At 34.3% G+C, this 18,029-nt stretch overlaps 1 protein-coding gene across 1 annotated transcript in view; it reads left to right on the top strand.

Moving 5' to 3' along the window:
• The first annotated feature begins 1,319 nt into the window (after nucleotides 1–1,319).
• LOC130238390 (disco-interacting protein 2 homolog C-like) overlaps nucleotides 1,320–18,029 on the top strand; it is a 79,127-nt gene continuing 62,417 nt past the window's right edge. The window contains exon 1 of the mRNA XM_056469391.1: nucleotides 1,320–1,700. Coding sequence (XP_056325366.1) covers nucleotides 1,622–1,700 — 79 coding nt within the window. The 5' untranslated portion in view covers nucleotides 1,320–1,621. The remainder of the gene's footprint in view (nucleotides 1,701–18,029) is intronic.

The raw sequence follows: 18,029 nt of genomic DNA, 5'->3' as shown, positions 1-18,029 counted from the left end.
CAGCATATTCCTAATAAAAGCCTCCAAAATTATATTTTGATTTCATGGGGACTTTAAAAATCTTGTGCATTTGCTCAGAGCATGTTTATTCAACACATATTAACGCCGCTATAAACAGGTCCCATGACATACTGTATAGTTCAGGTCTTTTATCACACAATGCATGTGTTGTGTGTGTGTGTGTGTGGCTTTAAATCACTGTCTTAGTCTGTCTTATTAGTTTTTAATAATGATGTTTTAATAAAGAAAAAGAAATAAAATCAATTATTTACTATATTCAAATAGCTAAGCTTTTTGGATTGCAAAAAACTCAATTTGATGCAATTTTATTTGTGCGCAAAAAAACTACCGTACAAACTGACTATCTTAATGTAATTTAGAAATACACGAAAAAAAACAATTGAACAAAATTGACTCGCTTTGTTTGCTAACTAAGCTTGCACACACAAGGAATTTGAATTTGGTAATGAAAGACACAACAGCTAAACAAAAAACAATGAACTAAAAACATAATTAAAATACACAAACATACATTACATTTTTTTTATTGCATTGGGTCAAGTATAGACAACCCAAACCACTGGGTTCAAAAGTGTAATTAAATTAAATAACTCAGCTTTGGGTTTGTCCATATTTGACCCAACTTTGTTACAAAAAGGCAGATTTTTTGAGAGTGTATAGCCTCAAAAAAGGTGGGAAAAAATGCTCAGTCTGCATGAATATGTAAAAGATCCTCTTTACAATAGGAGTTTTTAGATCCACGCATAAATAACTGAGACACTTCGTCTTCAGTAATATTTTTCAAGTTGATATGCCTTTAAAGATGGATTTTGGTTATGAACCGTCCTTGATTTGACTTCTGCTCAACAATTGTCATAACTGCGTGCACCAGCAGGAGGCATCATCATCTCAATGTTCTTCATTTATGTAGTAAAATAGGCCTACTTCAAAAAAAAAAAACTTGATTAGGAATATATCAGCATATTAATCTTAATAATAATAATAACAATAATAATGTAAAAATATTAACACATTAACCAAATATTTAATTTCAGATATATATATATATATATATATATATATATATATATATATATATATATATATATATATATATATATATATATACTTGCTTTCACCGCATAGTCTCTTTAAATTAGAATACTCTTATTAGATTTACGTATTATTATTTACGCATAAAGGGTCTGCTATCATCCGGTTGATGTATGACGGCGCTGTAGCTCTGTATATTTTCACACAGCTGCCGCTTTCCGTTAGAGCGGGCGTGCGCGCGCGCACTGTAGCTCTCGCTGCGTTTGAACGAGCACCGAGGTCACGTGAGCGCGACGGCAGCAGCAGCAGCGGGCACGGTGACGGTGGCACCGCAGTGGATACACGGGCAGCTTCGCTCCTGTGCACCACTACAATCCAAGATCTGAAGGAGAAACCGAAAACCGACTAAACCCCGACCGGTGATGACGCGTCTCCAGTAACGCGACTGCTCGCCGTCTGTCCCCGCTCACACTCATGCGGTCTATTTTTGCACCGTGAAACACACGTTTGACACCGTGTGCTCGGGAGAAACAGAGACGCGCCGAGGCTCGGATGTGTTGGAGTCGCAATGGCAGACCGTGATTCGTTACCGCTGCCGTTGGAGGTGCGCGCGCGGCTGGCGGAGCTCGAGCTGGAGCTGTCGGAGGGTAAGTAGCTGCCCGTTTGCCCGGAGAAAGTGCATGCCAGACGGAGGGATGAACGGGTCAGCGCGCTCGATTCATGTATCAGATTTAAGTGTGCGCGTGTGTTGACGTTTGCAGAACCGGACAGAACGGTGACCTTGGATGAGGACAGGAATGTGTGTTATGAGACATTGTTACACATTTTTTAATACGTGTCTTTTGGGATGAACGACGGGTGATGTGTGTTTGGGAATTTAAAGTCTCTCACTCTCTCTCACTCTCTCATATTCTGTTTCCATTCTCCATTCCAGTGAACTGTTCATAACACGGCCACCGCCTTTGTGAATATATAGGGCACGTAAATCAGTGTAAGTGAAGCGGGTATGTGATGTAAAGCGTTGGCTTAGTTCTCTGGTTTTCGTGTTTGTTGTGTATTTCGCAAGTAATGCGTTTGGTCGTAAAGTTTTGCTCCTCTCAAGCTAACTAATGTTATATGACAGACCCATGTGGCATGAGGATTGTTTTATAGTCACTGTTATAAAGGTTTTAAGCTGAACCTTCATTGGAGCTGTATATCTTCATGAACAGTATAGCTGTAAACATACTCTTTAGGAAGGGGTCCAGATTTTGCATGTATTTGAGGGTCCTTGAAAATGAAAAGGTTTGAAAACCACATTTAATGTTCATAGCTAAAAAAAAAAGATTTCCAGAGTGTGTGAAACATTAACCATAGTTTTAAAAAGACGGCTTTTAAAATTCTTTGTTTTATTTTTCGCCTAAATAAAGCACATATAGTGCTCCGGTTTCCCCAAGTCCAAAGACATGCGCTATAGGTGAACTGGGTAAGCTAAAATGATCCGTAGTGTATGTGTGTAAATGAGTGTGTATGGATGTTTCCCAGCGATGGGTTGCAGCTGTAAGGGCGTCCGCTGCGTAAAACATATGCTGGATAAGTTGGCGGTTCATTCCGCTGTGGCGTCCCCTGATTAATAAAGGGACTAAGCTGAAAAGAAAATGAATATATAGACCACATAGTCACTAGGAGCCGTTTACACCGGTTTTATGTATTAGAGACATTTTGGGTACTGAAAATGCTTAATTTTGAAAACTGGTTTCGAAGTGCAAGAGTTTGAAAACATTTCCGTTATCATTTGCGTACAAACACCCAAAACAGGAATCTTTGAAAACAGTGTTGTCATGCATGTAGTAAGTGTAAGGTCTGTAGACATGTGCAGTACGTGTCGTTTTCAAACAAGCACAACAGTGGCAGAGTACATGGTAATGGTGCTGCCCAAGAGTTTGCTAATGCTTCTTCAGCAAAGTGTGGATTTTTTGGGCTGAATACTTCGCTTTGCTTAACCGTTCCATTCCATGCAGATTCGGGCCAGTCAAAAATGCCATTTTCCACTGTGGTGCTGATAACGGAGCTCTCTGGAATCTAAAACAAATACATCAGTCATTGGTCTTGGTAATGCAAGTGTGATGTAAACTATAGCCATGTATTCATCCAAAGATGCAAATTAAATGTATTCACAAAACTGGAATAAATCACATTTGCAAATAAAGCACTGTTTCCATCCAATGAGTCCAAGAGTATAAAATCGTCACTTCCTCATAAACTGGCACCAAATATCAAGAGAAAAATGGAAGTTGCGTTAAGGAAAGGCCCTTTTTAGTATATAATAAATTCCTTGCATCTTTGAACACGTAGACTTGCCATATCATTGTCATATCCTTTTAGAATCCACTTCTTGGAAGATTTACATGTTTTCTGAAGCTGATGGTCATCACTTCTTTCTCGTAAATAACATTTAAAAATGTTTGGACCTCATCGTCCACCCAAAAATGCCTGTCACTTTCCGCCATTTTTGTTATCACATGACCTGTTGAAGCAAAATCACATGATTTTTTTGATGTGCATGCTGGAATTTATTCGGTAAATGCACTTCTATCGTAGTTTATGCACATTTTTTCTTATCTAATAAAAAGTTTATCCTACTCATCATTTTTTATGTGCATTTTCAAAATCTATTACAAAATGCGCATAAAAATTGTTGGATGGAAACGCAGCTAATGATATGGCTGATGATCTGATATTACTGTTTTTGTTTATTTTGTTAAAAAATGTTATTAAATAAAAAAAAAAATTCCACTTAGCCATCTTAAGGGGAAACTAGTAGCCAGACAACAGAATAGTGGCATAACACACACATGCTATACCAGTACGCTGCAGCAATGAATGTCTAACCATGGCTGTATCTGAAAACACCTCTCTATACACCATTAAATATCGCACTGTTTGAGGGAACAGCCATTTCTAGTGGTGTTCAAAACCACAGTCGACGTTCTGAAGGGCCCTCAATCAGTCCAACATGTTCTCACGGCAATTAGTGGCTACTTCGTACAAATTAGTACGATTTGCTTCTCCCCAAATGATGGTTGGGTTTAGGGGTGCGGTTAGGTGCCACACCTCCTTTTAAAAATATTGTATTTTCTTACAACTGAACTCATATGAATTTGTACGAATTAGCCACAAAAACTGGCAAAACGAACAATAGTTACGTTTCCGTGTGAGAACAGGCTGGTAAATCCCATAATGCATTGCAATCCACTTGTTAAGTGTGACTTCATGCAAAGCAGCTACCGGGTCCATGCACACTATCAAATTGTTCTTGGAATCTCAACAAATTGTAATAATAACCATTTACAAAGTGCTGTTATACTTAAGAAAATCAAGATCACAATCTAAATATCCATGCCTGATATCAGATGGCCACAAAGTAATTTGTTTTTTTATATTGTTAAAATATTGGTGTCTTTGATGCAGCTTGTCCAGAGACTGTTGTTTACACCATGCCTTTATATAAAATTCACTTTAATGTGTGAAATCACTAAAAAGTGGTCATAAACGAATATTTTCTCAATTCAAATGAGTACAACCTTAGACCAGGAAACAGTATTTCATACGTCAAGAATTAACAAGTGGATAATGTGTACAATTCAACAGCTAGAAAATACCCATAATGCACTGTGAGTTCACGCCCTAAATGAAATTGTCATACAGTGTAATCCTATTGGTCTAAGTTTTAAAATAAATTGCTATTTAATTAAACTAACATCTGTATACATGACCGTAATCAAAATACTTTGTTTGATGACTAATAGACATCTCGCTAAGTGTTCAATAACTATCACATGATCTGATGAAAAAGTTAAAAAAAATTTTTTATCATTATTTTTTTTCTGTGTTTTCACCTTTAGTTAATAGGACAGTAGATATGGAAATACAGGAAAGTGTGAGAAGCAGAGAGAGGGTAAGGATTTTCATAGGACCTCAAGGTGGGAATTGAACTCTGGTCACTGTGAACACCAGAGTGTCATGTGTCGATGCACTAACCACTTTGTCATTTGGCAAAAGTTTTAAACCTACATTTATCTACCACAATCAAAGCATAAACAAAACTACGCATTTCCGGATGCTCTTATTCGTTATCATTAACTTCTTCAAGTGCACTTTATTAGTGGACTAATGCAGGGAATAGTGAATGAGGCTATACACTGTAAAAAAATGCAGGGCTCCACACAATTCATTCATGTTGTCCCAACACAAAACTGATTAAGTTAACTTAAAACTTTTAACAAGTTTATGTGGATTGAACATAAAAAAATTAAGTTGTCCCAATGAAATCTCGAGAATTGTGTTGTTTCAGTTTATTTTAAATAAGCAGTTCGAACGAGCAAAAAATAATTCATTTTTTTTGAGTGTGGGAGGTGGTTTTTGGATACGGTATGTGTAAATTTTGGCCTGATTGGTTCGTAATTGTGATATGCTTCAATCATAGCAGAGGCAGGGTTTCCTTTGAGGTGACAGCAGTGTTTTTGGTGTCAAGATGACTACGGAGAACTTTTAAAGATGGAGGAGAGATTAGTGGTCACTGTTTCAAGTTATTTAGAGCTGTATGACTTTACACATATTGAATATCACAATATTATTAAATATTACTATTATAACAACATTGACAGCAACACTCATTTCAGATTCAGTTGTTTCCTTGTGACATAAAAAAAGCTTATTGCGTTTTTTTTTTCTTGTCAACAAAAAAAGCAGAGTAGTCACCTTTTTGTAACGTAAAAGCGCATTCGGTGTGATCGGCTGCACCAAACAGGTTTTAATTTTACAGCTTATAAAACATGTATGCAAATTAATGCAAAATCATATGTAAACAACAAATTTGTTATATGCTATAGTAGCCTATACTTTATAAAAGTCAACATATGAGCCATCATTGACTTTTATCACACGCAGCGCGCACACATGAACAGTGAGAGAGAGCAAATGAAAGCACACAAGCTCTAAGGTAAAATCAGATGGTCAAGATGTAATCTTTTATTTTATTTTTGTAATAATTTTTTGGGGGGTTTTCACCTTTATTTGAGAGGACAGTAGAGAGTACTGACAGGAATGCATAGGGAGCAGAGAAAGAGGAAGGATCGGCATAGGACCACGAGGTGGAATCGAACTCGGGTCGCCGTGAGCACCGGAGTGCATTTGTCGACTCACTAACCAATACACCACTGGCACCGACCAATACATAATCTTTAATGACTTATAGTAAAAATGTTGACAGAGGCTTGTGATATACGAATTAGAGCAGAGCATTAATCAAATGCATAGGCCTATTTTCCGTGGAGCGATTGATTTGAGGTAGCCTGCTATTTTTATTTGACGAAAGAAAAAAAAACATATGATGGGGAAAAAACAGCCTATGCTGGTTCGTAAAAAGAATCAGTGTTTTCATTTTGTAATCTAAATTTGTCGTTTAAGTCAAAAATGTCTAGGGCAGCACTATTTGTTTTATTCTTTTTATTTAGTTTATTCTGTTTTTGAATGCTGTTGCAGATGTGTGAAGATGTTTCGGAATTTGTTCTTTTGTTAATATGTTCGCATGTTAAAATAAATCAGTACTTTATAATGCAATAACTAATGTGTCAGTCACAAAATAGACACGTAATTATTTTAATTAAATAAGAATTTTAAATTAATCTGACCAGTTAACTGTTAATATTCGAATTATAAGCGTCGGTTGTCGGTTGGCAAAATAAACTGAAATTAGCATCCCTATTATGTAGCTTTATCAATTGTAATCTATTCATCTTTTTATGCAGTGAAGACTATGTGGTGTTATTTATTTACATTGGATCTTTTGAATCATCCCAATCAATATAAAATAGCGATTTCTTTCCAAGTTAAGCTATTCAAGTCATCTGATGAAATTATATTCATATCGCAATATATATCACAGCAAAACAAAACATTGCCATGTCAGATTTTTTCCCAGTATCATGCAGCCCTACTTTATAACAATAATGTTACTAGAATCACTTCACCACGTTCATGAAGACACTGCTGCCACATGGCCAGTTAGTGCAGAAGGGTTTCTGGGTTTTGTGGTTTATGTTTCATGTAGATTGCATCATTTCTGCTAACAGAGAGACCCAGAGAAGGATGATTCCCCTTATTAGGCCACATCTGCCGCCGTCCCTGTGCGCATGAGACAGTGCTCCGTTATTTTGTGTACTTCAATCAGATATTAAATAATCCATCACGATGTTTATTCCAACACAAACAGTTCAGGAGTTCAGAATGTTCCCATTGACTCCTGACCCAGGCTAGGAGATTTCCCAGAGCGCATTAACATTTTGGGAGCTTTTTGTCGTGTACTTCAGAGCATATAGTCAGCATTTGTCTGAATAAATTAGCATGTATGACATCTAATATACCAGAAGCTTATGAATGCACAATATCCTATTTGTGCGTATGGATTGGGGCATCTGTTGTCACTGTTCTGTTGCTTTGGCTTCTGGCCTAGTTTCCACACATGCTGTCATCCGATTGGCTTTCTTGCCACAGGCTGTCACCTCATTGGCTCGCGGTCTCTTCTGCTGTGTTTGGATTGGCTCTGCGGACAAAGGCTTATGGGGCAGAAGAGTCATTCTGGAGGATTAGGGTTTTCATCTGATCAGAGTAACATATACTTACACTAATGCATTCGTGCAGAATATTATCATGTATTTACGTGCTCTGATTTTGATGACTGACAAGTGTCTGTCATGGTTTCATTAAACCAATAGTATGACATGTTACTTATTTCTGTGTATCAGTGGTTTGTTTTGGATCCGTCAAATAGCCGTTTTTGTATTCCAGCAACTTTCCTTTGGTGAGCAGCTTTATGGGAATGACTGCAAACATGAGGGCTGTGTGTAAATAAGGGTGTGTTAGAATGACCTGTTTTACCTGTGTGTCCAGTTGTCATTATAGGGTATATACATGAGGAGACTGGATCACAGTCAGCAGTGTTTACGTATGGGAATCTGCAGGATATTGTGGGGTTACAGAGAGACTTTTGATGTTCCAGTTGCAGAAAACTTTTTTCAATGTGTGGAAAAAGATATTTGAATAAAATATAAGATATCTTGATGATTATTCATATTATGAGGATGCTTATATTGGACAAAAAACTGACATTGCGATATTAAGTTTGTCTGCGATTATGTATTGTGATGTGACTATACGCCGGGGAAATTAAGTATCGAACACATCATGTTTTTTCCTGGGAATAATATTTCTAAAGGAGCTGTTCACATGTAATTGAACCAGATTTTGGTAAAAACCCAAACAATACTAACATAAAAATAAAACAAAACAAAAAAAATCTGAAAAATTAGTTGTGTAATAACAACGAAATGACACAAAGAGAAAGTACTGAACTACTGAGACATATTTAATACTTTTATATAAAATGGTGATGGCAGCTTAAAAACGCCTCTTGTATGGAGACTGAAGTCACATCCATTGACTTCAACAGTGTAATAATCTTGACGGTTCTGTGGGTCTCGTCTATCAAATCTGATCTATAATTTGTATTTTCTATTGGATTGAAGTCAGGTAGTTGGCTGGGCCATTCTACAGCTTGATTTCCTCTGAAAGCATTTGAGAGTTTCCTCGGCTGTGTTTTGGATCATTGTCTTGCTGAAATGTCCACTCTGGTTTCATCTTCATCATCCTGATAATATAGATGTTGGACTGAAGCAGCTGATATTAATTTACACTGATGAAGGGCAGAAGGTTGCTGAAGAACTACTGAGAGATTTCAGCTGCTGTCTAGGCTTTCACTGGCTTTCTACACCTCCCTTTATTCATGTGTTCAATTCATTTTATAACACATAACTTAGTTTGTAAACTAATTAGATTTGTTTTTGCATGTATGGATTATTTTTTTTGGTTGGTGCCAACATCCGGAGAAAATTTCAAGTCAACGGCACCTTAAGAAATATGTTTTCTGAGAAAAATGTTGATGTGTTCAATACTTATTTTCCCTGCTGTAATTTCACAAGATGACCTAAAATTTTGAAAGAATTCATCATTTTACATAAATTGGGTTTATTTTTTAGATGGGGATCTGCATAAATTACAATACAATTGAACAGATTAATTTGATGGTTTTCTGTGGAATCTAACGGTATGAGGTACAGAAATAACACTGTATAATATATAGTCTTCATTGTATAAATAATTAAATTTAATTCATTTTGATTTATATACCTTTGTAACCTCATGGATTAACTCTGCTTAAATCTTACACAGGCACAGGTCTTTAAAACACATCCAAATGAAATCTTCCACTAATTTAGGGTTAAAATAGAGTGCACCTTAACCCGAGTGAATAAAATCAAGACTGCCTATAGGAGCACTTTCTCTTTTCCTGCCTCTTCAAAAAAAAATCTCTCTTACTCTAGTACTAAATTCTCTGAGCACAAACAAGTTACTTTGTATAACACTTCTTGTGTGAATTGCCTGTTCTTGTTGAATCGCTGAATACCTCCTCAGTTATAAGTCACTATGGACAAAAGCGTCTGCTAAATGTAAATGTAAACTGTGCAATGATCCCACACATCACATGTTCTGAACTGTGACTCTGATCAACTATAATCCCAATTTGACAGCTGATTGTTTACAATGTGACTATTGCAGAGACACGCATTGTGATATCGATGATGAAACAATAAATTGTGCAGCCCTAATTCCCCCCAAACTGTAACACTTAGGTCAAAACAATGATAAATAAATCCACATAAACTGAATGGTTTAATTCAAGTGAGCAAGGATTTTATTCACAATAAACATTAATCAGCAAACATTTGGTCACTGAAACTCAAACATGCTTGCCTAATGAGCAAGAACCAATGAGAATCACTGTTGCATATTTGAGCTTTCATAAAAACCAATAAGTTGTGTTCTTATTGCAGATATCGTGTTAAGCCTGATTATGTTTGCTGATCAATGTTAAATATGAACAAATCCAGGAACCGATATCAGTCAGATTATAATATTAGATATGTTTAAGTGAAGTGAATTTGTAATCATCTTCCACTCTGTTTTGCCATAAAATCCTAATCACCGTGACCCGTCTGAAAAAAAATTACACAGTGATTGCTGTCATCTTTTACTTTTTCTCATGTCTGTTTTTTCTTCTTCCATTGAGCTCAAACAGAAAAGCTGTTATCAGAATTTCCAAGCTTGCTTTTTCATACAATGAGGGACTGTTCCTCGCACAAAGCTCTAGTACAGTATGTGTTTAGAAGACTTGCAATATAGTCATATGGACAACATTTTTAAGGCTTTTATAAGGTTTTTTGGTCAGTTTGGCATTTCAAGGTTTCTGATCTCCAATCTTTAATATTAAATATAAAACACAGCCAGTGTTAAGACGAAGAAAGCTGTTAATTTTAGCAACAACATAAGAATGAGCATTTGTTTTATATTTCAAAGGTCAAGAGTGTCATTTTTCAATTCAATTCATCTTTATTTCTATAGCGCTTTTACAACATAGATTGTGTCAAAGCAGCTTAACATAGAAGTTCTAGTAAATTGAAAATGTGTCAGTCCAGTTTTCAGAGTTGAAGTTCAGTTTAATTTAAATTTCACTGCTGAAAGTCCAAACACTGAAGAGCAAATCCATTGATGCGCAGCTCCACAAGTCCAAAATCAACAAACTTCACCAATTGATGAAAGTGAAGGAAAAAAACCTCCAGAGTGTGAACATTGTGGTGTTATCAAAACATTACAGTTTGATTCAGCAGCCCCTTCACATTAAGGATGACCACTGTGCAACTAGAATTATAAAGTTTCAAAAATTCATACATAAACTATAAAAGCAAAAACTAGGGCAGCACATTTATTCAAAGAGGATTGTGTGTATTTTGTCAGTAAAGCTGGTTGTGTTTGTATTTGGGTGCCATTGTGTGTGTGGCTTTAGGTTGTGGGATGAACTGCATCTGTTGTACAAGTAATTATGAAGCTGGTAGGTTAAATTTTCCAAACATTGCTAGTTGTACATTAGATATCACCTTTAAAGCAACGATTTGTCACCACAAAAGGAATTCTGCCATTATTTGGATGACATCTTATTGTTCCAAATAGGTTGGACTTTTGCTTTGAGGAAAACAGATTGGAAATTTCCATTCAATGTCATCTGGAGAAAAAAGGACATTGAAACACCGTAACAGTATTGTAAATGTGCATAAATTGTCAGCAAATCTAAGAACTTGATCAGTGAACATGAACAGGGATTTGTCAACATTTGATTAAAAAAGATAATTTGACAAATTAGACAATGTATGTTTACGTGGACACCAATAATTCGATTTTAATGTGATTAAGACAGTACTCTGATTAAGAATCTACCATGTAAGCAGCGAATTAGACATGAATATGTTCCTGAATGAAAGTGAAACTGTGAAACTGCAGTTAAAGTCAAAAACTAAAAAATGAAATGCCCGAAAATACATGAAACTCCGGAAGAAACGGGAATAGCAAAAAATTTGATTAAAGTCATTGCGATAACATGTAAAACAGGATAATGGAAGAAAAGTTTAAAAAGTAACTCATAAACGCCTTCAATACTTCTTTAATGGATGTGCTAATTAAAACAGTAATTTCAGTTAATAAAAAATGGTATTTTTCTCAAACCACAGAACAGTATACGTTATAAAAACATGTAATATTTACATGAAATTGTGCTTGGCTGTTGTAAGCTAATTGTGTCGAGACTTCCAGTCTCATTCTTTTCCATTGATTTTTATCTGTAAAAATTTTTTATGCTGCTTGATGTTGCAAATGGGCAATATACATAGCTTTTAGGGCTATAAAGGTTCATAGGGCTATATTAAAGGAGCCAGAATGAGATTGACACCCAGTTATTGTACTAGGTATTGCACTTCAAATTCAAAACACATTTTCAACTCAACTATCAATATGAGTGAGCATGCCTGACTATCGAGGTTACACCATATCTACATGCGATGACATGCGACAAAAGGAATATTTTCCATGTTAAAGTAGTTTTTGTCTAAACAATCAGCTGAAATGTCTATTTTAGGAACAGTTTCTATTTTTTGCGGCTAAACAACAGCATAAAATGCTGCCAATGTGAGTTTGAATGCCATTTTATGTGACATTTATTAATTTGATTAATAATAAATAAATTTGATATTTTGAAATATTTATATTTAAATATTTGCATTTTTTAAAAAGATACATCCATATATTTTCTTTTCGGCCTAGTCCCTTAATTAATCTGGGGTCGCCACAGTGGAATGAACCGCCAACTTATCCAGCATATACATACATTTTCTAGATATTTTTTCCATTATTGCCTTTACAAAACCTCTCAAGTCAGTTGCAGTGCTCATTTTTTGCTTTTCAGTCAACCATAAGTTTGCGATGCTGTTTTCTCTTTGCACTTCACACTTCTGTGCATTTCATTTTCTGGCCCTGAAGGGGGTGGAGTCACGGGAACTGGGGAGTGTACGGCATGACTAAAAAGCAGATCAAAATGAGCATTGCAATTGACTTGAGAGGTTTTCTAAAGGCAATACTGGAAAAAAATACACATATATATATTTTTTAAATTACAAATACTTGATTTTTATTTGCAGTTATTTATTTTTGTTTACAAAATTCCCTTATATTTCTCAAAACTTTTTAATTTCAAAACTTTATTTTTTGTTTGCAAAAATTTCCTTTTATATTGCAAGTATATATAGCCCTAGATTGACGACTCGCATGTTTTCCACCAAGGCAACCCGGGTGCTGAAATGTAATTGGCAGTGGGCGGGTTAAAAGAACCAAAACAAAGACAGCCGTTCTGATACGGAACGCACATTTTCAGAAGAGAATAACTGGTTTAGCATTGTTTTTCAGATAAACAAGAATGTTCAATTGGCATGTTTTCTAAATATCTGCAAATATATTATGGTATTTTTATGATTTAGAAGAGTGAAAAACGTACACACAGCTTTATAAAAAAAACTCTTCAAAAGTCGAATATATTTGCTGATAATTTAAATTTGATTTAAACATTTAAAAGCAAAATTGTTAATGTGGGTAAATAAAATTGAATGATTTAGTAAGTAAAACAAACCTTTTTAGGGACAACATTAATTTCTCTAGGATTCACACTCACCTTGACTGAACCATTAGCAAGCCCTTCGCCTTTAGCATTTCTGCTTTCATAATCAACTCTCTGCTTGAACAACAAACAGAGTGGTTCTGTGTTGTTCAGCCCTAGGCAGTTTGAACCCTAAAACAAGATTTGTTAGCTCGACTTGTCTTTGTTTGTCACTGTTTTAATGCTTGTGTTTGCAATTTAACATTCTTCTAGTGTAGTTATGTTTTGAATATTTTTTTCACTGTCTCATTCGGTAATTGCACAAGCTAATTTAGTAATAAAGTCTTTGGCCTTGAATTTGAATGTGCTTTATAGTGTGCTGAGACTCTGAGTGTGAGTAAACCAGGTTTGTTGTGGTTTTTCTGGCCGGTGTAGCAGATGGACTGTTCAGTGTGAAGTGTTTCTGTTTGGCAGAGAGAAGCTGTTTTCGTTCATCTTCAGAAGAGATGTCTCATTTCAGGCTGTTTTTGCTTTCTGATTATATTGTCCAGACCATGCATCTCCAAACATTTTTGTCAGCTGAACCCTTTTGGACTAAAATATTTACATGAGGTTGTAGAAGGAATAGTTCTTCCTGAAATAAAAATCTGCTGTTGTCGCATCCTCAGACCTTTCAGATTCTTAACCCAAAAATGACAATTCTATTATTAATTATTCACCCTCAATGCCATTTCAAAACACCCAAGACTTGGGGTGTAACTGGGTTAATCCAGAATCAGGAGATTCAGTTTTTACACTTTTTCAGTTAGTTACAAAGTTACAAGCAATCAAATGACACAGAAGTACTGGGATAACAGTTTATAGTTCTGATATAAACACTGATGATTATGGTGAAGATTAAAATCACTGTTTAATGCAACCAATAGGTGGCAACAAACAACCATCAAAAATGTGTCACTGAATAGTTCTTCAGAAGTGATACATCTAGTAATGAAACATGAATTTTCATGAGTGGATTATTAAATCATTAACTGAAAATGAGACTAAATAATAAATATGATGTGTTTTTTTTTTAGGTTTATACGTTTTAGCATTATCAGCAACAGTAGCAAAGATCATTTTTCACACAGTTTTGAATATTTAACATTTTTAGTCAGCTGGTTATTTCTTGATTTGAATTTTTTATTAAAATGACAGATTCTAAGTTCTGTTTGTTTAAACCAAAAGCTTCTTGCAGTAATGTTTTTGTAATAAATAATAAATGAAAAGCAAATGACATTTGTCTCCTCCCCTTTTTAGCTAATCTAAAAAATGGTCCGATCCATGACTCATAAACCATAGTGTGATCCGAACCAGGAGATTTATGATCCGTTAAACCACTACCTGAGACCTTTGTTCATTTTCGGAATGCAGATTGAGATGTGTTGAATTAAATCGGAGAGCTCCCTTATCATCCATAGACAGCTATGGTCATCATGATTCGTTCAATGTCTAGAAACGTACTGAACAACAAAAGTAGCACAGCGCTCTTGTCAATCTGCACCCTATATTACACAAGAAACTGTTAAATAAAGTCATTATTTTAGTCTCATATGCACACAGAAGTATTTTTGTAGCTTGATAATGTTTTGGTTGAACCGCTGAAGGTGTATGCTCTGTTTTGAGGATGGTTTTTTGGTAGTTTTCTAATTTATGAATTTCTCAGGACCATTGCTGTCTATGGAGGATGAGGGAGCTCTCGGTTTACCTCTAAGTTTAAGTTTAAAGCTTCACATGACAAGAATGACACACTAAACACCAACACTAAACATAAAAATAACAATAATAATTTATAATGGACAAAATAAAAAAATAAAAAATAAAATAATAATAATAGCAATCCATCGATCGACTACATTTATTACATAACCAAATTGCTTCAGGCACAAAAGTACATTTATAATGATTTGTGGAACATCTTATTGTCCTTAAACGTCGCCCAAGGGACAGCCACACAAAAGATTTGTTTAAGGGGTGTGTGCTATCTCCTGTTATGTGCCATCCTCAACACCTGCTGTTCATAATAGGATGCAAGACTTCACAGGGGAACTTCCAAAATTTGAGCACAAATTAACAATGCCTAGAAGACTAATCTTGTTTTTTACAGACAGTGAGGAAATCCAACAAATAAAGGAAAAAGACTAAATACTTTTAATAAATGAATTATGAAAGGTCTTTAGAATAAATTTCGGTTCATTCCGCTGTGGCAACCTCTGATTAATATAGGGACTAAGCTAAAAAGAAAATGAATGAATAAATATTGTGATATTAGTATAAGAATTCATAATTTTATTCTGATTGGGATTTTGTAGGTGAGTGCATCAGCATAAATTATACAAAATTACACCAAAATATATCAAATCAACAAATTAATGTAGGGATGAAATCAATAGCACAATGATAGAAATTAAATAAACAACACTTTAGGGTTTTTTGGTGGAGAATTGAGGTACAGAAATTCAATAGTCAAATGTAAAATAGCTCTGTTTGCACAGAGACTTCATTGTATAAGTAAACGCAATCATTCTTTGTTAAAGTTGTATTTCTTTATCATTTCATGTGGCCAAATGGTTTAAATTCACTTGAAATCTTAGTCACAGACCTTAAAAACACCTCAAAATAAGAATAAAAATCTTTCACACTATTATATTTGGGTTAAGCTTTGCAGTCAAATCATGTTCTCTAAACTGTGTTTCATGGTTAATTATAATCCCATCTTGACCTTACAGATCAAGCAATGTGATCAGGGGCGTCGCTAGACCCCATGTACTGGGGCACGTGCCCCAGTAAAAATTTAATAAGAGTGGTAATCCCAGAATAAAGACAATATTCTCTATGTGCAACTGAACCAATGTTGATGAAAGCAATGTAGTATAATGTAAAAGCAAACTGAGCATATGCGCAGAAAAAAACATACACACGCACCGCTGAGCTGGTGGCACGCAGTGAGTTTTGCAAGTCGACAAAGCAAAGTTTAAATAATATGATGGTGCTCTTTTTTTAGACTAAGCATGGCTCTTGAAAGATGTTTTTGTAGAAAGCAAAAAGGAGGGATGATGAGTCAGGGAGGTAAGCCTTAATAAACCTAATTCTCGGCCATGAGTTGGGTATAAGACGACACACAACAGGTAATTCTATAAAACATCTTTTTTGTATTCTATTGAATTGTCTATAGAATTTCATTGTAATAAAATGAATATTCACACAAAAGATTTCTTAAATTATCTTAGTATCACTCCAGTTGTGTCATTCGATTGTTTTCCAGTTACATTTAGTTTTAATTTCTGTTGTTTATTTAGAATAATAATTGTATAATAACAATAATGCTGTTATTTATTAAAATTATATATACTTTATTATTATTTATATATATATATATATATATATATATATATATATATATATATATATATATATATATATATATATATATATATATATATTTATTTATTTATTTATTTATATATATTTATTTATTTATTTATTTATATATATTTATATATATTTATTTATATATATTTATATATATATATTTCTTTATATATATATATATATATATATATAAAGAAATATATATATATATATATATATATATATATATATATATATATATATATATATATATATATATATATATATATATATTTCTTTATATATATATATATATATATATATATATATATATATATATATATATATAAAGAAATATATATATATATATATATTTTTTTTTTTTTTTTATTTATTTATTTATTTTTTTTTTTTTTTGGAGGGGGAACTGTGCCCCAGTAGAGCTTCATCTAGCAACACCCCTGGATGTGACTTGCGGATTTGCACGTTATGATATTCATGCTGAAACAATATTGTGCAGCCCTAATATAAACAATGAAGACTACAATCATTCAAAATGGATCGAAAAAGATGATCCTAAATCATGAATAGTTGTTAAATAACTTTGACAACTTTGATCCACTTCAAATGTTGACTACTGTATACAGTGCCATTTATTTTAATTTGATTATTTAATTTCTGTACCTCAATGCTGTTAGACTCCACAAAACAATAAAGCACTGTTTAATTCACTGGCATCTTTGCTCTGTTGTATTAATTTATGCTTGTAATTAGTTTATTATATTTTATACAGATGCAATATCCTTCAATGTAAAATTATCAATTCTTCCCAAATAGATTTATTTAAATAATCTTCTGAAAATATATTAATATAGCAGAGAAATGTTGTACTGCCATTTTTCCCTAATATTTTACTTGCAGCCCCACTTAAAAGGAAGAAATAAATGTTTTAAAAGATTAATCTTTTACTGTGATTTCCAATGGAGCAATGGCCAATTTCCATCTATAAATATTTTGCTGTATATGTACATGGGTTTTCTGAGTGTGCATTTATATATGTTTAACCTCTTACTGTTTATTAAGTGAACAACCAGGCATATAACCTTTGCCTGGTGTGTATGTGTGTGTGTTTATTGTGGGTTGTCATGGAAGTTACTCACAACTGCAGCTGTCCAAAAGCCTGTCATCATGCTATTTTTATTCTCAGTCTCTCTCTCTTTCTCTCTCTTTCTCTCTCTTTCTCTCTCTCTCTCTCTCTCTCTCTCTCTCTCTCTCTCTCTCTCTCTCTCTCTCTCTCTCTCTCTCTCTCTCTCTCTCTCTCTCTCTCTCTCACGTATATACTCATATATACAGCTTACTAGCTCAGAGAGATCCACCATTTCTCTTTTAGTATCATAATCATTAATGAAAGTTTTATAGGAGTCGATTGAACCATAAACGTATTTGGTTTACAGATTGTACATTTATATTCTGTGTCTCTGAAGAATTGTGTTCTCCCCTAATTTCCATGCTT

Source organism: Danio aesculapii, chromosome 2, assembly GCF_903798145.1.
Source record: "Danio aesculapii chromosome 2, fDanAes4.1, whole genome shotgun sequence".
Classification (NCBI taxonomy): domain Eukaryota; kingdom Metazoa; phylum Chordata; class Actinopteri; order Cypriniformes; family Danionidae; genus Danio; species Danio aesculapii.
The sequence above is the reverse complement of the archived record's forward strand: the minus strand, read 5'-3'. Positions and strand labels throughout refer to the sequence as shown.